General features: G+C 40.5%; 1 protein-coding gene across 1 annotated transcript in view; it reads left to right on the top strand.

The window, feature by feature from the left end:
* Window positions 1-22,537, top strand: part of PLCB1 (phospholipase C beta 1) — a 1,235,601-nt gene extending 1,213,064 nt beyond the window's left edge. The window contains exon 32 of the mRNA XM_073672250.1: window positions 20,947-22,537. Coding sequence (XP_073528351.1) covers window positions 20,947-21,183 — 237 coding nt within the window. The 3' untranslated portion in view covers window positions 21,184-22,537. The remainder of the gene's footprint in view (window positions 1-20,946) is intronic.
* The last annotated feature ends 1,677 nt before the right edge of the window (window positions 22,538-24,214 follow it).

Genomic DNA, 24,214 nt, shown 5'->3' with positions numbered 1-24,214 from the left:
TCTGGGTGGGCAGTAGTCTCTTCGGGCAGGAGGACTAGTGCGCTACCCACACACATTACCCATCGGGGCTGCTCCGGGATATTGGAAAGTGAAGCTTCAGCTGGGGCTTCCGGGTTAGGGTCATCGAAGACCATTAGAAAGGCCACCAGGAAGGCCTGCAGGTCCAGGACAATAGGGTCCTGTGCGTCCCATAGGGGGGTGATCCATTTCAAGGCATCACCCACTAGGTAAGACATCATGAATCCCACCTTAACCCGATCGGTGGGAAAATAAAGAGGGTAGAACTTGAAGTGTAGCATGCATTGCTCCACAAATGCACGACTCTGTCTTGGATCCCCATAGTACCGTGGCAGATCCGCAGGAACGGGTGCAGAAAGCTCCATCTGGACGGGTGCGTAATTCGCCTGGAACTCAGCTAGTAGCAAAAAAATAAAAAATAAATAAATTTCTTCTAGATGCACGTATTCGCTGGAAAATGTCTCAGAGAGCGAAGGCCGTGGGGCTCAACGGGAACCATGGCCTGAGCATGCTGTAATGCACACGCCCGGAGTGACTGGCGTGTGCTTGATTAGTGATTCCACTGTGCCATGAACCGGAGAGTGCCTGGAGGGGCGTAACTAAGTATCTGCCCCATCCGACCAAGGTTGCACAACGGCATACGACGCCAGTGCACCAGGGAGGAACCGGGCAGAGGGACCAGGTGCTACTCCAGGTCAGACCCCGGACACGGCTGTTGACCCACACCAGGGAATACAGGAACAGGCAGGCTAGAGCGCAGGCTGGGTAGGGTCCAGTACAGACTGGGAGACGGGTTCAGAGCCGCAGATGCGGTAATCAAGCAGAGCAAAGCGAAACCGCAGGTGCGGTAGACAAGGCCGAGCAGAGCAAAACCGCAGACGCGGTAGACAAGGCCGAGCAGAGCAAAACCACAGGTGCGGTAGACAAGGCCGAGCAGAGCAAAACCGCAAACGCGATAGACAAGGCTGAGCAGAGCGAAACCGCAGACGCGGTAGACAAGGCTGAGCAGAGCGAAACCGCAGACGTGGTAGACAAAGCTGAGCAGAGCGAAACCGCAAGAGCGGTGAACGAGGCTGAGCGGGCAGGAACCGCCAGAGCGGTAAGTAAGACTGGACAGAGATAAATCGCCGAAGCGATAAACAAAGACAAAGCAAAGGGGACAGAGCTCTGTTCATACGGAACAGACTGGAAAAGAAAGGCAGAACCAGATACACACAAGGTACTTGCAAAGAAGTAGCAAAAGGACTCCAACTCACAAACGAAAGTACAATGACAACGAGTAGAAGTTAGGTGCAGGTTCAGACTCTACAGAAAAAGGGAGCAAATGGACATAAAGACAAAACAAATAAGAAGCTAGGAGACAGTTCAGACAAGAACAGTTACTGCAACAAAATGCAGGAACGAGTCTAGGTAAAGCCAAGTGCTGGTTCAGACACTGCAGAAAAAGGGAGCAAACGGACATAAAGACAAAACAGGTAAGAAGCTAGAAGACAGTTCAGACAAGAACAGTTACTGAAGCGAGATACAGGAGCGAGTCTGGGTATGCGACCCCCAGAGGCAGAAACGAACAGGCAAGGAGCGTGTTCACACGGGCCTGGAAATATAGCCTCCAGGAAAGGCAGAAAGACAGCTGGCTAGAGTGCACAGACAGGACACAGTTCAGACACGGGAACTGATACCGCAAGGCAGGAAACATAGACAGGACCTGGCACATCCGTGACAAGAAGCCAACTGACAAAACGAGATGCTCAGGCAAGGATTCCAAGGAGGAGCTGGTTTAAATACCAGGTGACAGACAGCAATAGGCTGAGGACGCATTAGGGGTGTGTCTGTAGCAGCTACAAGAAACAGGAAGTTCGGCGGGCGTCGTCCTAAGCAGTAGAGCAGAGTAAAGCAGAGATTATGGAAAGAAGCCAGAGTGGCAGTCTGGACTAGAAATCAAGTGCGCGCTCTTGCACAGTGGGAGATAGACCACTATGCAAGGACGCCGCCAGGTATGTTACAGTGAGTATGTAATAGTGGGGAAGGGTGTAGCCTTCCCTTGGCACTGAGATAGTTAAAAGAAGTGTTCCTGAAGTCAGACCTCTCTAACTGTTGGTAGACCAAGCTAAGGGGTTAGCTTTAGTGGTCCAGTTAGTAGGATAGAGGGGGAACTTAATGCCCTGATCAAGCCTTGAGTGACATAGAGCTTGTTCCTGGCATAATTCCTTGTGGGCTGCAGTACCTGTAAACAGCCACAAGATGCCACTATTCTGGGTGCAGATGTCAGGTTGAGTCTGCTAGCAGGGTTACAGACAGTGATGAGTTAATGCTGTGTGATGACAGCTCACCGAGGGTGGGCACTTTAGGAAAATTCCTGCTTAAGTTTTCAGAAAGCAGGAGGAGTCACTCAGTAAGAGATAGTACAGTAAATCGTTCGGGCAGCCTGACTATAGTGGCTGCTAGGGTAGACTTGAGCTCCATACCCTCAGACAGTGGGATCCACAGTGTGCAAGTCTCCCTACACAAGAGCATGAGTCCTATTAGCCGGCCGGAGAAACTCATCAAATGTAGTGAGGACCCGGGGCACTTCTAGTCTGCAGGAAGCGGAGGAAGATAAATAGGACTCCAGGCTAAGACGTGGGGGAGAGATCGGATCCAGGTCACTGTCAGTGTTACAGAAGAGTCTCTTGGGCCAGAGATTAGAGTCACAGAGATGCTTCACTTAAAGAGGGAACCAGGGCTGAAGGAGTTACCAGCACCTGTGAGAGAGATGATAACCTGTCGGGCCTTATCCATTGTATCTGCCTGTAAATATTGTACATATTCCTCTTCCCTAAGTAAAGTCCAAGTTCTGGTTAAGAACCTCGTGTCCTCTGAATTTATTGCTGCCCTGGTCCCAGAAGAGAAATGCCTGGAGACAGCCGCGATCGGATGGCTTGAAGTAAGTGAAGAGCACCACCTACACAGCCACACTTCAGAGGGAGGACACGTATTGTCTGTAGGGTGCCAGAGCGAGAGGGGGCTACAGCTCGCCCACGACTACCTCGCTGGGGCACCTTACAAGTAATATAAATAAATAAAGATAATGAGTCTTTAAAGTTCACTTTAAACTTTAGGGAAGCACCTTGAGGATTATGCTTATGTCCCTCTAACAGGGGTAAATCTAAATATCTATTCTGATAGGAGCTACTGTGCAGACTACTCCAATGGCCTCCAGTTCTTCCTGAAAGGCCGCAAGTCTTCCTGACAAAGTCTACCAAAGCACGTTGGGCCTCCTTTACTTTAAATGACCCCCGCACTGTCCGCTGCCCCTGCCTAGGCCAACCCTTGTACTGAACATTGGTGATGTAAGCGACAGCCCAGCTCACTCATGTCTCATGTTCACCACTGCAAGTGTCCTCTTCTAATCACAGCCTCCTCACAGATCTCCTGTGCTTGACCGACGACGTGTTTCTTCCGGGTCTGAGGGAAAGAGGGCCAGGCTCTGGCTCTTGACATGCATCATCTGAACTCTGGGTCTTGACTGGCGAAGTTCTGCGATTTGGGTCTTGACTGATGTAGTCGGGACTCTGGGTCTTGATGGGCGCAGAACGGGTCTTAGGGTCTTGGCCGGCGGAGTCTGGACTCCAGGTCTCACTTGGTACCACTGGGGTCCTCTATGTAACCAGACAGCATCCCGCTGGCACACGCTTCTCAATCAGGCCTGTCACTCAGGCTGCAGCGTCTACTCCTGAGCACATCTGGACCACTCTCTCCTTTGGTGCCAAAACCTGCTCCGGTTTGGCACGCAGATACTTTATATTGAGGAACTCTGTCATCAATGGCACATGACTACACCGCATGCAGAATTATTAGGCAAATGCATATTTTGATCACTTCTATACTTTTTATACATGTTGTCCTACTCTAAGCTGCATAGGCTTGAGAGCCAACTACCAATTAAGTAAATCTGGTGATGTGCATCTCTGTAATGAGGAGGGGTGTTGACTAATGACATCAACACCCTATATAAGATGTGCTTAATTATTAGGCAACTTCCTTTCCTTTGGCAAAATGGGTCAGAAGAGAGATTTGACCGGATCTGAAAAGTCCAAAATTGTGAGATGTCTTGCAGAGGGATGCAGCAGTCTTGAAATTTCCAAACTTTTGAAGCGTGATCACCGAACAATCCAGCGTTTCATGGTAAATAGCCAACAGGGTCGCAAGAAGCGTGAAAAACGACCACCTTTGAACAAGAAACATAAGATACAACATCAAGAATGGGACAAGAAATATCTTAAGACTGATTTTTCAAAGGTTTTATGGACTGATAAAATGAGAGTGACTCTTTATGGGCCAGATGGATAGGCCAGAGGCTGGATCAATAAAGGGCAGAGAGCTCCACTCCGACTCAGACGCCAGCAAGGTTGAGGTGGGGTACTGGTATGGGCTGGTATAATCAAAGATGAACTTGTGGGACCTTTTCGGGTTGAGGATGGAGTGAAGCTCAACTCCCTGACCTACTGCCAGTTTCTGGAAGACAACTTCTTCAAGCAGTGGTACAGGAAGAAGTCGGTATCGTTCAAGAAAAACATGATTTTCATGCAGGACAATGCTCCATCACATGCATCCAACTACTCCACAGCGTGGCTGGCCAGTAAAGGTCTAAAAGAAGAAAAAATAATGACATGGCCCCCTTGTTCACCTGATCTGAGCCCCATAGAGAACCTGTGGTCCATCATAAAATGTGAGCTCTACAGGGAGGGAAAACAGTACACCTCTCGGAACAGTGTCTGGGAGGCTGTGGTGGCTGCTGCACGCAATGTTAATTGAAAACAGATCAAGCAACTGACAGAATCTATGGATGGAAGGTTGTTGAGTGTCATCATAAAGAAAGGTGGCTATATTGATCACTAATTTTTTTTGTTTTTGTTTTTGCATGTCAGAAATGTTTATTTCTAAATTTTGTGCACTGATATTGGTTTACCTGGTGAAAATAAACAAGTGAGATGGGATTATATTTGGTTTTTATTAAGTTGCCTAATAATTCTGCACAGTAATAGTTACCTGCACAAACAGATATCCTCCTAAGATAGCCAAATCGAAAAAAAGCCCACTCCAACTTCCAAAAATATTAAGCTTAGATATTTATGAGTCTTTTGGGTTGATTGTGAACATAGTTGTTGATCAATAATAAAAATAATCCTCTAAAATACAACTTGCCTAATAATTCTGCACACAGTGTAGGTGTTACTTCCAAACTTGCCTCCCCTGCAACCCTTCCTCTTTCGGTTAGTTCCGAATGGTTCCATCTGAACAGTGGGTGGCTGCCTTCCCGCTTCCCAATGTTACACAATGCGAGGAATTTTCAGGGGTTTTGTCACCTTTTCTTACACAGTTCTCCAATTAATTTAATGATCGCATATGGAAAGGAATTGTCCAGATGGGAGAACCTTTTTCATATATAGAATTATTGAATTACATTTATAAATACTTTTGCTAAAATAATGTTATATTAATTAAAATTATCACTCGAGAACTATTATGATAATTATGCAGATTACTATTGTTGGTGTATTAAGCTTACATCTTAAAGGGAATCTGCAACTAGATTTTTGCTAACTCATGAGAGCAGCATAATGTAGGAAAAGAGACCCTGATTCCAGCGATGAATCACTTAGTTTACTGGGTGCACCAGTTGTGACACACTCAAAGTTCTTAGATGTATCATGCAGCAGAGCTCAGAAAGCTGCCCCACCCACATCAGGCTCTCTATGTATATGGTCTATTGACATTGAGCTGCCTATCACAGGAGGAGGCATGGTCAGACCTCTTGGCACGAGGGAGCTAGTTCAGGCAGTAATAATCTCCTGGAGATAAAACATTAACTTCATGGAAATAACAGCACACAGGCTAATAAGTGACACTTCCCTGAAATCTGTGTCTCAGCCCCTACCTCATGCTGTCTTCAGATTACATAGCAAAATCCTGCTCACAGATTCCATTTAAGAATTTAAAGAAGCCTCAGTGAAATTATTTTTCCCCAAACCCTCCTAATTATGTATGTGATGCAGTGCATGTGTATCAAGTTACTTACCGATTGCTGTCTTCCTTGGTTGACAGCACTCCTCCTGTCTTCTTATGAGCCACATGACCTGCGCACAGTATAACTGGCTCACACAGGGGTTTATGTGAGGAGCGGAAGTCTCTTTCTCAATGTAAGTCTATTGAGCCTCATTTTTTTTCACATAGACTAACATTGGAAAAGAAGTGTGATCCGGCAAAGCTGCAGAGCGGTTATGTGGGCTAGAAGAGGACTAGAGTAGCGCTTACAATCAGGAAATATGATGATCAGTGAGTATTATATTATATAATACACTTGCACTATATCATATACATAATTAGGAGTATTTAGAGAAAAAAATCATACTGCGGCGTTATCTTTTACGTTGTATATTGCAATTGATGCAGTTTGCAGTTGTTGTTCTTTAGATCTACGCCACCCAGAGAGCCACTGATTGGGGACAACTACTGTTCCCGGCTCATTTTTACTTATTTTCATTGATCAAAGGACTGGTGTTATGGGAACATGCCGAGATTCATTGGTTATTCACCTTGTTGAATTGTTTGTGGACTAACTGAGGACAGCATATCGCTTTATCTAGGAGACTTATGTAAAGGGCATTTCAGTATTACAGTTATAAAGCTGTTTATCAACATTGATAGGTATTCTGGTAGAATAAGGTGCTTAATTATTGCAATGTTCCTCAGATGGTAGAGTGAGATTTTGTTCCTCAGATTGTAGAGTGAGGTTTTGTTCCTCAGATGGTAGAGTGAGGTTTTGTCAATGGCAGACATCTGTTTCCTAAGAGTCAGTTCTCCATCATTTACTACATCCAACTTAGTCAGCAGCACACGCAAATAGAGGAAACAAGATAATATATCATGGGAAATATGTTGTTTTGCTCTCCATTCATGAGTCAGAAGAGGAGGCAGAGAGACAAATCATGCTGCTGTTTTCCAAAGTGTTTAATTTGTCGCGGGGCTGGATTCACAGTTACTCTGCTCAGTGCTGCTGTAGATTGGCCTCATGTTGCTGCTTGTGTACATATGCTACATAGAGACATGAGAGCAGAAATCCCTCATTTCTGTGTGAACTGTGTGGAAGACATCATAACACCTACTATGTCAGAGACCAATGACAAAGATAGAGCCTACTTTACTTTTAGTTGACTTAGGGGACTTCTTTCTTTGATCTTGTTCTATGTACTACAATACTAAGTATGGCAGTGGCCGCCATTACAACCCATCTGCACCCTGTAATTGTGTTGTGGGAAGGATCTGGGCCAGTGCACATATGTACTGCTAATTAGTCTATTTAAATACCACTGTCGAAAATTGCCAGCAGCATTTAAATGGTTAAACTACAGCAATCAGGGTCAGCATCACCCATGTATAGTGTGGGCTGAGCTCCTGAGTCTGCTCCGTACACCCGCACCAAATGTAGGATTTACTGCTATGTCATACGTCTGGGTTAAAAGCAATTACTGCTCATCAGAAAAACCCTTAAAAGGCATTAATATCACAATGTCATTGTTTGTTGTTTCTTGGATGAAAGACCAGTATCTTTGTCAGTTGCAGAAACTTTGTCCATGAAGTAATGGGTAAAGGGTACAATTTTCACATAAGTTGTTTTAGTCTCTGACAGTAATGCAAAATGAAAATTGTAAATTATTGCAATAGAAAAACAACAGTGACGGTAAATATACAGTTTTCTCCATTATTTGTGATGGTTACAGATGACTCCAAACATTAGTTGCTCATCTCGTGGTCTAATTAACATTCCATTATCCCTAATCTGGCGCCTTATCGCCACCAAATGTGTGCGTTGTCTGCTTTGCAATTATACTACTGGCAGTGCTATGTGGGATATGAGATCTAGATCCAGAAAGGATAATATGAGTCCTCACATGAGCCCAGACAATTTTGGCCCTGAGAACCCAAAGAATGTTTTTGCATTTGCCTTCTTGAATTTGCGACATTTTTATGCTTAGGTCAATGTAGCTGTAGGAGATTTTGCTTTCTGTAGAATGACTTTTATTTTCCTTATGTATCTGCTAATAGAACATATATAACTTTATAATATATATTTTATATATTTTTTATGTTGAATAAAATGGTGAAAAAACTCATCTATAAAAAATGATGTTAAAAATGTAATTTTGATATATTAAATATTATTTTTCTTCATCATTTGTTGCTTTGAGATGTACTATACTGTTCATGTAATTAATTGTTTTTGTGGTGACAAATATGGTGAGAAATTAGTGTTTCTATGTTTAATATGTTTTTGTGCCCTTATATTTTTTTACTTTTTATCATGTAGGTCAAATATTCAAATTCAATCCGTGTTCACTATTCCAGTTTTGGGGCTTTATTGCTCTTTTAACTGACTTATTAATGATTCAATATGGAATCATCTCAATATCTGCTTTCGTTTGCATGTTGGGGGGTGGGGAAGTATATTTCTATTTTATGTTTTTAGCCAGAAAAATATGTATTTTTTTTCCTGTTTTTTTTTCTTATTATTTTACTATTTAATAGCAATACAAAAACTAACCAATTTACGATGTTTCTATTAGGTTAGGTTCCCACGTTGGGTATTTGGTGCATTTTTGATACTGTGTATTTTTGGTGAATGGGATTTATTGAAAGCTCATGCCCACTGTGATTTTTTTTTGCACAAAGTGACCTGCGGTGCATGTTTGAGATGAGAGAAATCCACAGATAAAATACACATATGCGTTATTAATGCATTTCTGAAGAGTAGACGCATTAAAAATGTATGTAATCCGCACATGACATTATCAATGAAGATTGATCAAAACTAAGTTACAAGAACAAAGTGATTATATTTAAAACATGACATACCAAAAAGACAAAAACAGTAGCATAAAAAATGCACTTCAAAACGCCATGAAAAAAACGCAGGTAGCCTAATTTAGCTAATACGATATATGCAGAAATGCTGGTACAACCATAATATATGAACCAGTCTGGACTAAAAAAAAAATCTAAATTTTGCTTCTTGATTCCGAATGTCGATCAATTGGACCAACAGACTGGATTTGAATAGACATGGAAATATAACATTAAATCTGTCAGCAGGTTTTTGCTATGTAATCTGAGGACAGCAAAATATAGGTGTTAAAACACTGAATTCAGTCATGTGTCACTGATCAGGCTGTGTGCTACAGTTTACCTACAATGAAGGATTTATCACCAGGACATTATCAAGGCTATAACTAGCTGGCTCATGAGCAGTTGTACAACCACGCCACCTCCTGTGATAAGCAGCTCATTGTCAATAGACAATGTACATACAGAGCCTGGAGTGGGTGGGGTTAGCTTTCTCAGCTCAGCTGAATTCTACATCTAAGAACTCTGATTGTATCACTGCTGCACCCAGTGACGTAAATGACACATCAATGGAATCTGGGTCTCTTTCCCTACATTATGCTGCTAACTGATTCCCTTTAACAAACTGCTGCGCTCACATGCACAATTTTTGGTAACAATTGGAGTGAGTTTGAGTACAGTCTTTGGGCACAGCAAAATCAAAGTGTGACATTCTCTTTAGTGACCTTATCACTACACAGTTTAGCGGTTATTATTCATCTTTTAAAGTGTTTTCCCGCGAAACACATTTATAATCTATTAAAAGATAATATGAGAGACAATACAGATATCAAATGATCGCCAACCAAACTGGCCGACATTGCAGTGTAAATGGGTTTTGCTCAATTCAGTATGTTGAATTTCAATGTAACCAATCTTTGGTTCTCAATGGAGATAAACTGGCCCAAGAGCTGTGCAGCAGTGACTCTCTTTCTCCATATTGAGAGCACATGCAAGCCTACAGTGCAGGGGCACAAAGGAAGGGTCGGGAAGAATAGCTGACAGGTTTAGTCCATTGTCTGATCATGAAGTCATTATTGCTTACATCCATCTTATGGATACCCTCAATTAAAATGCCACATGTCTTCCATTGTGTGTATATATGGTGAAGTATATATGGTGAAATATATGTTGAAAACTGTGGAAAAAGCACTATTGTCATTTGTAATAGATGAGACCAATTCTCTTTTATTTATATCATTCTCTAATACTTATATATAATTTTCTAATGTTTGTACAATTCTATAATGCTTGTGTTTTTATTTTTCATATGGAGCAAGAAAATCCTGTTAATTGAGAGAAGTTTGTAATCAGCAGTCATCATGTGGTAAGTTTCACATTATATGCTGTTCAATGTAAAAGAGTAGAGATGAGCGGATCCGGCAAAATTCTAATTCTGTGGATTTTAACAGTAAATTTGATTCTCTGAGAAGTTATTCTCTGCAGTTTGCATGTCCCTTGTTATAGATAATAACTTTAAAATATAAAAAATAAAATAAATACTTACAGTCACCTGACTACTCACCTCTCTGCTCTTCACCGTCACCCATCTGTCCTCACCGCATCTTATCACTGCTGCGAGCTCTGATTCCCTGGGCCTCTTCCCGCTAGGTCGGTACTTCCAGCTCTAATAAGGCCTGGGAGGGTTCTGCTCAAATGCATGTTAGGGCACGATGCCATGGCATCACAGTGTGCACCATGCCATGGCATCACACACATGTGCAGAAACGTCCTGGATCTCACCAGAACTGGAGGATCTGACCTAGTGTGAAGAGGCCCGGGGATTCAGCACTGGTAGTGGTGATAAGAAATTGTGATGAGGACCGGACGGGTGACAGTGAGGATCAGATGGGCTTGATAGGTAATCAATAAAGTAAGTATAAGTATTTTTCTTATTTTTAAAGATAAGGCCCTTTGCGGCTCAGCAAAATGGTGGCCAGCAGCCGCCATTTCACGGAGTCCACTCTGCAGCTAATTACAAAAAATCTGCATTTTGGTGAATTCAGATTTTTATAATCAGTAGAATTGTAGAATTCAATTCCACGATAAAATAAACTCATCTATAATAAAAGAAAATTTTCATGTGTATTACTGAACAAAAGATTGTTGCCAAAACATTTGATTTATGTATGTGTCTATTGTAAGTTTTCTGTTTGTTCTTTATGTTATGTTTTCATGGTGACAGAACTGCCATGAACTAAAAACACCCCACACACACAAAAAAAAGTACATTAAATCTTAAAGAAGCACTCCCATCTATATTTTTTTATTGAATCTGTGTGTATATGTGTATGTAGCACAGTGTGAGTGTATTCATATCCTCACCTACTTCTGCTCTCTGCAGGATCCAGCGCCGTTCTTCTCCGCTTTTCAGTGACGTCACTATTTTTCAGACTCTCCAGGTCACACTGTGCTCTGTGTGACCTGGAAGTGACTTTTAGGGTGGGGTCACACAAGCAATTCTTCTATCATGCTAGAGAATCGGGTCAATTATTGCTAAGACACTCGGCTCCATCTCTGTCAGTTTGTGCCGAGTGTCATTTACTGTGATGTGATTCTCTCGCATGCCAGAATCCTATCACAGGTGTGGAAAAAATTGAGGACTTAATTTCTCTATCTTCTCCATTGTCTGAGTCCTGGGATGTCGGACTGCACTTGGATGACATTCAAGTACAGTCCGATGTTTCACATGCACATTTGTATTGGTGCGTTTGATCCGAATTCCAGATGGCCCCCCACAGTATGATGGGCACCACAGCTCACAAAAAAACAACAACTTTATACTCACAAAATCCAGCCTCCGCATCCACCGCAGCTGCTATAGTGTCTTGCAGTGGGTGCCGGCGGACCGATGCAGTGACGTCATCACGCCACCGACTTCACCTGCATGGCGCTGGCCTCTGGTACAAGTGACGGAGCACGGAGTGGAGGCTTCATGCTCCGCCACAGCTGTTAACAATACCAGCATCCTAAGGACTCTGATGCAGCCCATGGTCGGACCGACCCATCTGACATTTACCAGAATTGGCAGATGACCAGTCCGGCCCTGGTCAGTGGCAGTGGTGTATTTTACAGATATAGTGCAGTTTATTCTTAACCATGAGAAATAAAATAAATGATTGTATTTAATAAAAGTTGCATAAACTCATATTGTATCATGCAGTCTACTATGTATAGTCATGGGAAAGGCTGTCAATTTGGAAATCTTTCTTCTTTGGAAACATAGTTCGGCTTTTGACTTCTGAGAATTTGCTTTGAGTACTGTGTACACTATGTGTGTTCCCTTGTAGAGTTTCATGGGGAATAAGCGCATTCCTTATGGCAATTGTATTAGGAATTTTCAGTTGACAGCACGGGATGGAAAGCCAAGTCTTAGTTTTATTTTATGCTATATAAGACCGATTCTGTTATACTATTAAATTCATCTACATGTTTTGTGATTTTGAAATTAAGTAACTGACTGATGGTCATATGTAAAAGGATTAAAATAATAATGAGATGACATGGTAGGACCATCACATTTTTCTATAGCGAGATATCAGGCTCTGTGAAGGCACGCTCGCTCACCACTTTCTGATACCACAATAAAAGTGAATAAAAGAGTCATGGACATGCATGGCCAGCTTCTTCACCTGGATGCAGCAGCCAGTGTCTGCCTTGCCGAGTGCTGATAACACCCGAGAGGATATGCACCCTAGGAAAGAGATATTGAGCAGGTGTACTTCAAAGGTGGGCTTTTCCCATTTGGCTATGTTCTCCTTGTCCACTGAGTCTCCTCTTTTTGTGGTTATGCTGCATTTAAAAGCGTTGCCCTCTACTCGGACAGCACCTTATGAATCCCTATGTTTCTCCCTTGTAAAATAATAACCCCTATAGCTACCATTGTTATATCACGCAATCCTGGCAGCCAATCAATGCTGGCTTCACTCTCCCGCCTTTGGACGCATCACGTACATCTGGAGGAAGCGAGAGAGGAACAGATGTAAGTGATTTGTACAAAGTCGGGGAGAATGAAGCCAGCAGTGATTGGCCACAGGAATCGTATGACATAACAATATCACACGATCCCTGGGAGAGCCAGTGGCGACACCGCTGGAACGGCACTAGTACCGGAGGCCGAGTAGTGGACAACCCCTTTAACATTAGCAATGGTTGACATGTTGTATGTGTGTAAGTGAATAAACACCCTCTATTTGGAACATGACCAGAGTGATGTGGTCACATTCTACTTAAATGCTTTACAAATTGCCCATGGACTGGAACACTTCTGAACTAATTTGCTAAAGTGGTACTGCTGACTTCTAAAATAGTAATCTAAAAATGCAGCGCAAGTGGCAGCTACTGGCTAAGCATGACTAAGGAAGCCACACAGAACGTGCTCACTTAATGTGTTGTGCTATTGGATGTTTTGGATCCGACACATGTGCAGTAGGTACATATGAAGTCACTTGTACATCAGAAGAAAGTTAGAAGGCTCATTAGATAGAAGAAACTGAGCGTTCATGGGCCAAGGCGAGCTGCTCATGCTCAGTTGTTCTGGGACATCAATGGTGGTGTACTGTCCATTTAGACACTTGTGGGAGGCAGAATAAGAAATTAGGAGATTTTCAAATGTGCAAATATTTGACACACTTGCTTAACTTTACCAGTTTGGTTTACAGATGGTGGTTTTATGGTCTCGGAAAACTCCTTTAATACTCCTTTAATTCTGTAAAAACACAAGAGGCAGAGAATTAACTTTCACCTGCCCTTATATATAGTATAAAGAACTGATTTTACTGCATGTACATTGTGGTTGTGTACTGAGAGGGAGTGCATGCTTGTAGCTTTTCTATGTTTTCTCTACCCATAAAACTGGATTTACAAGTTTCTGAACAATTTACTGTATCATTTCAACAATAAGAATATTGGATGTACAGTACAGACTAGCAAATCCTCATCCACAGCCCTGTACTTTTATATACACGTTGATAAGAAGCAATAGAAATTCCACCTACCACAACCTTTCCTAATGTAATGGAAAATACTGTTAAATTAAAAATCATCTCACTATCATGTAACACAAAATATTACTTGCTAATGTTGTGCCCGAAAACGCTGTTTTGGACAATTTATTTATAAGAAGGGTTCTGCTATAATTTGTAAGGGAACTGGCACTAGAAATACTAGATCCCCTATAAGAAGAGAGACACGAGGCAGATTTAGTAATATTGGCTTAAGTTGAATTAGCCTAAATCTAGAAGTGTTAGGGTTATTATGCGGCCAATTTTGGTGCTCAGATTTGACACATTTGTCCTATGTTAGACTCTTTGATTCCTCAAGACACCCATTAAGTGGTTTACGCAACCAACCATCTGTAAATTGCACAAATTTACACACCAATGGTAAAGGAAGGCAATTGTAGTTAATAAAAGCACAAAAAGAAGCAGAAGAGTCTGGCCATTGTTACGAGCGCAGAGGGGAGAATTTGTTAAGCCCAAATTGCTGATTTCTGAAGTGAAGGAAACTCTTTCCAAGTTGTTGGGCTTGGCAGAACATGTGGGGAATGTGGAGAACAGAGCGCACAATAGGGTGATACCCTATGGAAGGAGAGTGGGTAAATACTGGTTTTACGCTCACCTGGTGGAGTTGTGACAAGCACAGCTCCTATGTAGGCATGAAGAAAAGCAGCTGCTGCTGCCCCGTGGTTGGTGAAGGAAACCTCCAGGAAATATTGGATTAAGTTGGATGAAATATATAAGGTGGGCTTTACTGCAGGAGTAAATTGATTCTTCAACAATGATGCTAGTAAGATTTTCTATTCACAATGTCGTACCGGCATCTTTATCAAATGACAAAACCCATCTTGCGCGTTTCATCCATTTGGATCCAATATTAATACTGCGACATCTATGGAAGAGACATACACAAAGACAATATCATTATCTGCAAATGGTAACATAGAGTAGGTAAACCTCATTCACTGCATGCTGCATTGGGGACTGTGTTCTTTATTTAGAAAGTGCTGTGGGCATGCATTGTTCTGTAAGGTGAGTTAGCTTTGTCCTCCATATGACTCACAGCAGTGAAGTAGGCAGTTTTCTTGGCCTCCTGAGAACAGTTTTGGAGACAAGGATCACTTCTGAGTCCTAGTGTGGAAGATTAATTACTTTGTAATGCAATGACTTAAAGAGAACCTATCACAATGATTTTACTAGTGAAATCAGAGGTAAGGATGTACAGTATAGCGCATAAAATAACAAATGCAATCAATACCTATTTTGTAGTAATCTGATGTGCCAGTGCTGTTAAATAGGAACTGTCACAGGGTCAAGCGTGTCCAGTTTTTGCTCTTATTTTATTCCTGTGCTGCCCTGAGTGTTCCTTTTTTTTGTTTGTTTTTCTTTAAATCCACTACACGGTTCCAGAAATTCAGTCATTTTTATTTACTGCTAATTTTTATGGTCTTTACCAAGGGGGTGTTGCTCACTGGGCAAATTTGCAGAGCTTCCTAAAGACACATCCTCAGAGAATCCTGTGAGCAACGGCCACTTGGTAAAGTGTTTAAATGGCATAAAAATTAGCTCCAAATACAAAGACCCATATCTCGGGAATCATATGGCAGATTTAAAAGCAAATAAACAAAAATAAGAATATTCAGGGGAGCAGCAAGAATAAAAAAAGGATAAAACTGGCCACTCTTGACCTGGTGACAGGTCCTCTTTAAATTGAGTTTTGAAGTTACATACAAATTATACTGATTGTGTGATTTGTTTGTGTGTTATTGTCCTCAGCATATTAATGCATACCAAGGCTAATTTGAATGGCGCGTAAAGGCTTGATTTCTCAACCATGACACAAAATATTAGGCATTAGGCCAGAAAATGATGGTTTGATGCTGTTCTGGAGGCAAAGGGTGATCACACCAAATATTTATTTGATTTAGATTTCTCTTTTGCTCGTTCACTTTGCATTTTGTTAAAGGGGTTGTCCACTACTCAGATAACCCTTTCAGAATCCCTGTGTTTCCCCCAGTAAAATAATAACTCCTATACTCACCTCCGGTATTCCAGCGGTGTTGGCACTATTTCTCCCTGGGATCGTGTGACATTATGTCACGTGATCACTGCAGCCAATCAGTGCTCACTCTCTTCTCCTACAAACGTAAGTGACATACGGAGAGTTGCGGCTCCTCTCACTTCCTCCGATGTTTTGATTTGTTCAAAGGAAAGGAGAGTGAAGCCAGCGCTGATGGGCCACAGTGATTATGTAACACAACAATCTCTGGGAGAACCAGTGCCGACACCACAGGAACGATGCCAGCACCGGAAATGAGTGTTATTATTTTACTGGGGGAAAACAAAAGGATTGGATAGGGGTTGTCCAAGTAGTGGACAACCCCTTTAATTAATTTAAATAAACTATTAACACTTCTACTTTGGAAAGCATTCTTACGTTGCAGTATTTTTTTCCACACCTGCCTAAAACTTTTGTACAGTACTGTATGAGACCAAGAATTAAAAAAGTTTAATTTTTCCCATTTTAATTTGCCTAAGAAGTGCAGCTCATAAAATAGCTGTTCATATGCCATGCCTGTATGTACTGTACGAGTTTCTGGGCAGTCTCAGAACTTTTGACCTTTAATAGCTGATTAAATGGAGCAGTAGATTTCTTTTAGGGTACAGTGTATTCATATGCCACTTGTTCCTGAAATTTGTGCTAATAAAGTCTGCTCTGTTCATCTGAACAGGGTTGATTTGATGACACGTGCATGGATGTCTGGCATCACCACTCAGATAAATGGGACAGCCATAAGAATTTCAAATTTGCCATGTGCGAATTCACCCTTGGGCATAGAAAATGCTATTATCCAGCATGTCTATCAAGAAGACCTAAGCACTATTGAGGGGGCCATAAATTATTGGTTATCAGCCAAAATTGCATGCTATTTCAGTGGAGTGGAGGAAAAGTGAGTCAGCCAGACCGCTCAAGTGATGCTTATGTTCTAGGATGAAATGGTAGAATTTTATAGGAATAATTCAACTTCGAAATTATCTTTTCCTAGATTAAAGTATCAGTACTTCCATCAGTTAAAATAGAAAGTCGAATTTTGGATAGGCTACGCAAACCAAAAACTGGTGAAATCATGAGCAAACGATGCCATATTACCAACTAGATGATCTTAACAAAATTTGCTTCTAGTCAGGGTTGTACAAAAAATGAATTCTGTTAAGAGTTAAATGATAACTTCAGTCGCACTTCACCTGCACATGCAGAATGTGGCAGAACAGTGGGAATCTGCTTAGTAGTCACTTGCTGTATTTGCTTTGTACATGGGAAGTAGTTGAGTTTTTGCAGCATTCAGATTGTTGCTTTTTTATGGACACTTGGGGGATGCAGAAAATGCACCAGAGAGTTAATTAGGATTGCAGATTGTGGCTATTTCATGAAGCTAAAAAGTATACAGCTTCATAATCTTAGACTTCTTTTTGCACTGGCCTGTTTAGGAGGTTTTTCTTTGGTTTATTCATTCATAGCTCATTTGAACAATACTTAACTGTGGGTGGATTACCTCCACTATAACGCTCAAACTTCCCGGATTTAGTTCCATATTGGGGCAGCTGTCCCGGGAAGTTGGGGGTATGTCCCAGCTTCAACTGTTTCTGTTTCCTTGGGGGGCATATCTCAACATTTGAAAGTTAGGGAACAGGACACAGATACAGAAACAATTGAACACAATGACATACTAGAGGTATCACATCCCTGCTTTACCATTCAGTCTTGTAATAGACTGAAGGATCTAAAAGGACCTTCAGGTCGGTCATGTCACATTCACAGGTCAAGTGACTGGGCAGCAGAGAGTAGCTCAGTAGAGAAGCAGGAAACACAGAAAAGTGGAGTGTTTGTATGTGGGTCACTGAGGGGAATTCATGCTGTGGGGGCATTATACTGTGTGGAGGGCCTGTGTAGTCATCATACCATGTGTGGGGGGAGCATCATAATGATTGCAGGGAAGTTATACTGTGTGGTGGGACTGTTGGGCATCATATTGTGTGTGAGGGAAACATCATACTGAGTGGGGGGAAACCCAGAACAAGGTCCTACATGTATTAGGGAGTAGCGATCAACAGCACAACTTACAGAAATTATTCCCATGAACAAATTTCAGTAAAAATACCATTTCTTTATTTCAACAGATTACATAAAAACGTATAAAAAAAAGAGAAGAACTGTGCATAGAAAAATCATCGAGTAAGTACAGTTGAAACCAGAAGTTTACATCCACTATATAAAAAGACACACATGCATGTTTTTCTCAATATCTGACATGGAATCAAAATAAATCTTTCCCGTTTTAGGTCAATTAGGATTATCATAATGTTTAATATTTGCCAAATGCCAGAATAATGAGCGAGAGAGAATGTTTTAAGGCATTTTTATTGCTTACTGCAAAGTCATGAGTTTACATGCACTAATATTACTATGCCTTTAAACAATTCTGGACTGCCCATATGATGATGTCATGTGTTTGGAAGCTTCTAATAGATTTTTTGGCAACATCTGAGTTAGAGACAAACCTATGGATGTATTTTAATGCACACCTGAAACACACTGCTTCTTTGTGTAGCATCCTGGGAAAGTCTAACAAAATCAGCCAAGATATCAGGAAGAGAATTGTGGACTTGCACAAGTCTGGCTCATCCTTGGGTACAATTTCAAGATACCTGAAGGTGCCTCATTCATCTGTATAAACAATTATATGCAAGTACAAACAAGATGGGAATGTCCAGCCATCATACCGCTTAGGAAGGAGACGGGTTCTGTGTCCCAAACATGAACATGCTTAGGTCTGACATGTGCATATCAACCCAAGGACAAAAGCAAAAGACCTTGTGAAGATGATGGCAGAAGCTGGTAATATTGTGTCAATATCCACAGTGAAAAGAGTACTGTATCAACATGGGCTGAAATGCCACTCTACAGGAATAAGCCATTACTCCAAAAGAAACATAAAAAAGCCAGATTAATGTTTGCAAATGCACAAAGGAACAAAGACCTTAATTTTTGGAGACATGTCCTGTGGTCTGATGAAACTAAAATTGAACTTTTTGGGAATAATGATCATCGTTACGTTTGGAGGAAAAAGGGAGAAGCTTGGAAGCCTAAAAACACCATCCCAACTGTGAAACATGGGGGTGGCAACATCATGTTGTGGGGTTGTTTTACTGCAGGAGGGAAAGGTGCACTTCACAAAATAGATGTCATCATGAGAAAAGAAGATTATGTGGCAATACTGAAGCAACATCTCAAGACATCAGCCAGGAAGTTAAAGCTTGGGCAGAAATGGGTCTTCCAAATAGACAATGAGCCGAAGCCTACTGCCAAAATAGTAACAACGTGGCTTAAGGATAATAAAGTCAACGTTTTGGAGTGGCCATTTATGGGCAAAACTGAAAAGGCAGATGCGAGCAAGGCGACCTACAAACCTGGATTAGTTACACCAGTTTTGTCAGGCGGAATGGGCCTAAATTCCGACCAACTATTGTGAGAAGCTTGTGGAAGGATATCCCAAACGTTTGACCCAAGTCATTCAGTTTAAGGGCAATGGTACCAAATACTAATGTAATGTATGTAAACTTTTGACTTTACAGTAAGTAATAAAAATGCAAAAAAAACTCTCATTATTCTGGCATTTGGTAAATATTAAAAATTATGGTAATCCTAATTGACCTAAAACGGGAAAAGTTTATTCTGATTTCATGTGAGATATTGAGAAAAACATGGATATGTGTCTTTTTATATAGTGTATGTAAACTTCTGGTTTCAACTGTATATAAACTTTATTCCAATCTGTCCCAAGAAGTAATTCACAAAAATCATTTTTATATATATATTTTTACTGAAATTTGTTCATGGGAGTAATTTCTGAAGGTTGTGAGGGGGTGGAAAGTACACTGTGTGGCAGGACTGTGGGGGAATTATACAGTGTGGTTGGCCATTTTATTATAATTTTCACAAATTTTCTGTAGTCACCATTTTAATTTACATGTACTTCTAAACATGGCAGGTGATGGAGTGGCATGCCTTCCAAGACGCATATCAGCCTCTATTAAAATACACCATGCATAGGTAGCTGATGGGAATGACAACTAAAATGGCCAGGTGGTGAAGACTACCGCTTTCCCATATAGACATAATGCATTATTGTAGTAGAAGTTCAAGATTATACTCAACAGTGTCCTGACACCTGTAATTTAATGTCAGGTCAGTGGGAATACAGTAGATGATGCTGGAAGAGTTGGTGACTTCACTCATCATTATCTCTCTCGGTTAATTTTTTTTAAATAAACCTAGAAAAGAATAATTAACCACTGGATTCCTAAAGTACTACAAGTCCCAGTATTACCCATCAAGAATAATTGCACAATGGAACTGTGAGAAACGACAAATCCAAGAAAAGCCTAGTATTACATAAGTATTCAGCAATAAACACACAACAGTAAGATGTCTCCTTAAATTAAAGAAAAAAAACTTATTAAAGCAATAAAGCCCATTTCCAGGTATGCCAGACAATCTCAGCAGGTACCTAATCACCACTGGTATCCAGCAATGGTCTTCTGTGGCCGTAAATGTATAGACTGATCTACTGTAGTATCACAGTAACTGTAATGTATCTGTTCCCATTCTATAATTAACTTGAATATAATCCAAATGATGGTTGGTAAAAATATATATTATTATTATTATTATTATTATTAAAATGCCATTTATTCCATGGCACTTTATATGTGAAAAGGGGTATACATAATAAAAAACAAGTACACTAATCATGAACAATACAAGTCACCGACTGCTGCAAGAGGAGATAGGACCCTGCCCCCGAGGGCTCAGTCTACAAGATTATGTCTAGTATATACTCATCTCTTAAGCAGAGCTTTGACCATAAAAATACAATAGACTATGACATGGTAATAAAACATTTGAAACATTTGGAAATTTACATTTTCTTTGTTTTTTTTTCAGTTTCAGGTTGAACTTGATCAGGAATACCAGGATAAATTCAAACGACTTCCAATGGAGATTCAGGAGTTTGTCCAGGAGGCCATGAAGGGAAAATTCAGTGAAGACGGAGAACATAGCTCTTCTCTCTTAACACCCGACAGTGGAAAGTCTCCAGTGGGAAACTCGGGAAATCACAAAAGTCCAGAACATGAAGAAGAAGGTGAAGAAGAGCCTCCAGTAAAGGCATTTGATACATCACTTTAACCAGGACTTGGAGGTTGCAACATGTCTTTGTGATGTCGGAGGGGTGCTTACACATTGCCTGTTATTTCTCTTTGGCAATCTGATACTGCCTCTGCATAGTGTTACATGATGGAAGCTTTTTTGAATGCACTCTTCCAAGAGAAGCAGTTTTCTATTGCACTCTGCTGTCCATTTTTTAGGTATTTATTAATATTCGGAGTCTTGGTGCATTTATTGTGAAGAAGTAACATGCATAACCCTATATTGCTTCTTTGTTGGTGTATCTGAATAGGCAAAAATGTAACAAAAATGTAACTTCCAGGCTATACGTACTGTAAAGAATCGAGGTGGAGTACCTTCATAGAGTGTAGACTCCTAACATAGAAGGAAAAGGCCAAATCAGGCCAAAACATAAGGACGTGATGGTGACTAGTCTACCTTGTCTTCAAGAGTTACCCATATCAAGTAATCCACTGGCATCATTTATTTACCAGTATGGACGATGCTACTATTGGCCACAGTAACCACTGGAGGAGTATGCAGTGATATCTCTGGTTGTTTAGTTCTTTATGTACCTAAACTGCTCAATATTTGCTTTATGTTGCACTGAGAGATTGAACGTTTTGCTTTGCAAGCACTGGTTGCTTGCTCTTTTGATATTTTATGTATCTGTAATATAATTGAATGATATTTTTTTGGGCAATATGGTCCCTAATCGGAGGGAGACCATTGGAGCAAATATTTATTGACGTACAGTACACTATACCCACAGCATATCACATGAACACAGAGGTGTCATACTTGTGGGTTTTTTACGGGATGTAGATTCCCCCAAGAAGGAAGAAGTCAAGTGTGCATGTCAGAACAAAGAATACTAACTTCGTGGTTAGATTCTGCAAATTAGTAACAAAACAGGTGTAAGAAGCGTCGTTTTCTGTGGTATTCATTAGTGTTGTAATGTATGTTGAATCAGTCTTTGGATATAAATTTTAAAAAAATATAGATATATATAAAATATATATTTTGCAGGATCAAAAATACTGATTTTAAACTATTATAGTTTATGTAAAGTTTTCTGAAAACTGTACACAGTGCAAATAGGAAACCCTGGAGAAATGTATGTTCAAAATATTGTGCTGTATTCGGAAATAAAGTTACTAGTCGTTGTGACTACACCGTGCGTTCTTGGTAAAATTGTGAAATAAATATTACTAGTAAAGGTGGCCTGTCACCGCTCCTGGCATGCCTGTTTTAGTAAATACTTGCATAACATAAAATAACAATTCTGGAGAACTGTTTATTACAACTCCATTGTCTCTGGCTCATCATTGTCTTTGCACCTTTTTTTCTGGAGTAAAAATTGTTCTATTAATGAGTTTTATGTTTTCGCCTGTTTTGTTATTTCATTTGTGCCTTTTTTAAAGTTTACTTTACTTGGGTTCATCTGTTGATTTTTGCCATCATGGGCATGCCTTCACTTATCCAGATGTTTTAGCTTAATTCATCATTTTCAACTTTCCTAAATGTCAGAAAATTTTTGCACAATTGTACTCCAGTACCCTAGTGAAGTACAAAAACGTACTTTATTTTTGAGCAGATGAAGACTAATGTACAGCATTTTAAAGAAAAGTTAATTTTTTTGCTGTAAAATGGCGTAAAAAAAGGTAAAGGAAAGAAAAAAGAGAGCTTATTTACTTTTGTGAAAAATTGTTCCACCCCAATATGCCATTTTAAAGACTTTGGCACAAAAAATGGCAATGAAGACCACGAGATAACATGGAAAAGTCACTGAAAAATATACAAATGATGAATCGATCCCAAAATATTATTCCTACTGGAAATATATGAATGAATGGACAACGTGGTGTTTGCAGTTCAGTTGGCTTGTGAATATAACTTAGAAAGCTGTTAAACAGCAATCTCTTCCTACTCCTGAGCGTTAGGCTATGTTCCCATGTCCTGCAGTCATCAGGTAGAAAGGATCCAGCAGCAATCCTTCAACAAAAAAGTTTTGCAGGCACAATTTTTTTCTCCAGCTAAACACTGATTTCAACTGGATCCACTTTTTTTTTTTTAACATTGAAGGCTGTGGAAAACGGATTCATTAATTATCCATTCATATTCTTTAATTTGAAATGAATCCAGTAAGCAAAAAACGGATCCTTTTCGAATGAAAGAAAAATGGATCTGTTTCCCATAGACTTCAATGTTAAAACAAGCGGATCCAGATGAAATCATTCTTTTTTAACTGGAGAAAAAAGTTATGTCTGCACAACTTTTTTGTAAATTGATTGCTGCAGTATCCATTCTGATGGTTACTGGACATGTGAACATAGCCTTAGATGTATTTTTTTGTGGGCAGAGGAAGGAAAGCCTGTGTCACCTTCAGCAACCACTTACCAATAACTCCTGGGCTACAGAAAAGATTAGAGCTATAAAATTCAAGCTACCTGATCCTTATCTCCCCCAACATCACCTGTCCAGAGGCTGCAATACACTTATTAGATTAGCTCAGGGGTCAGCAATATGTGGCTGCTAGTGTTTCACAACAGCTTAAGTTAGGTGGTTCAACCAAATTTAAGGGGGTTGTTCACCTTTCTGCCTTTCTTTCTTTTTTTTTACTTAGATGCATTTATTTGGGTTTAAAAATCTTTTTTGCAATTGGGATAAAAAAGAACGTTGTACTGGTTTGCTTTTGCAAGCTATTTGATTCCCAGTACATTCAACTTTAACATGGTCTGTGGTCAAATATCAGCTGAGAGGAGCTCAGAAAATGACAGATAAAAGAGTTGTAATTCTCTCGTCAGACTGACAGAATGAGCTCACTGACGGATTCTCATATAACTCATTCTACAGCCAGGATGAGTGCAATACAAAGGCAAAGGCTACATAAGACAAACGGTGACACATTTTTAAGGCTTCCCAAATGCATGATTTTAAGCCCCAAATACATGCTTTTAAGAAAAAAAAAAATCTGAACCTAATGTGTAGATCCAATTTATTGATCATGGGAACTATATTACACAGACATGTCTAGAGAACTGACAGCTCC

Source organism: Phyllobates terribilis, unplaced genomic scaffold (genome assembly GCF_046119375.1).
Source record: "Phyllobates terribilis strain yellow unplaced genomic scaffold, ASM4611937v1 Scaffold_3__8_contigs__length_932513732, whole genome shotgun sequence".
NCBI classification, from domain to species: Eukaryota; Metazoa; Chordata; class Amphibia; order Anura; family Dendrobatidae; genus Phyllobates; species Phyllobates terribilis.
The sequence above is the reverse complement of the archived record's forward strand: the minus strand, read 5'-3'. Positions and strand labels throughout refer to the sequence as shown.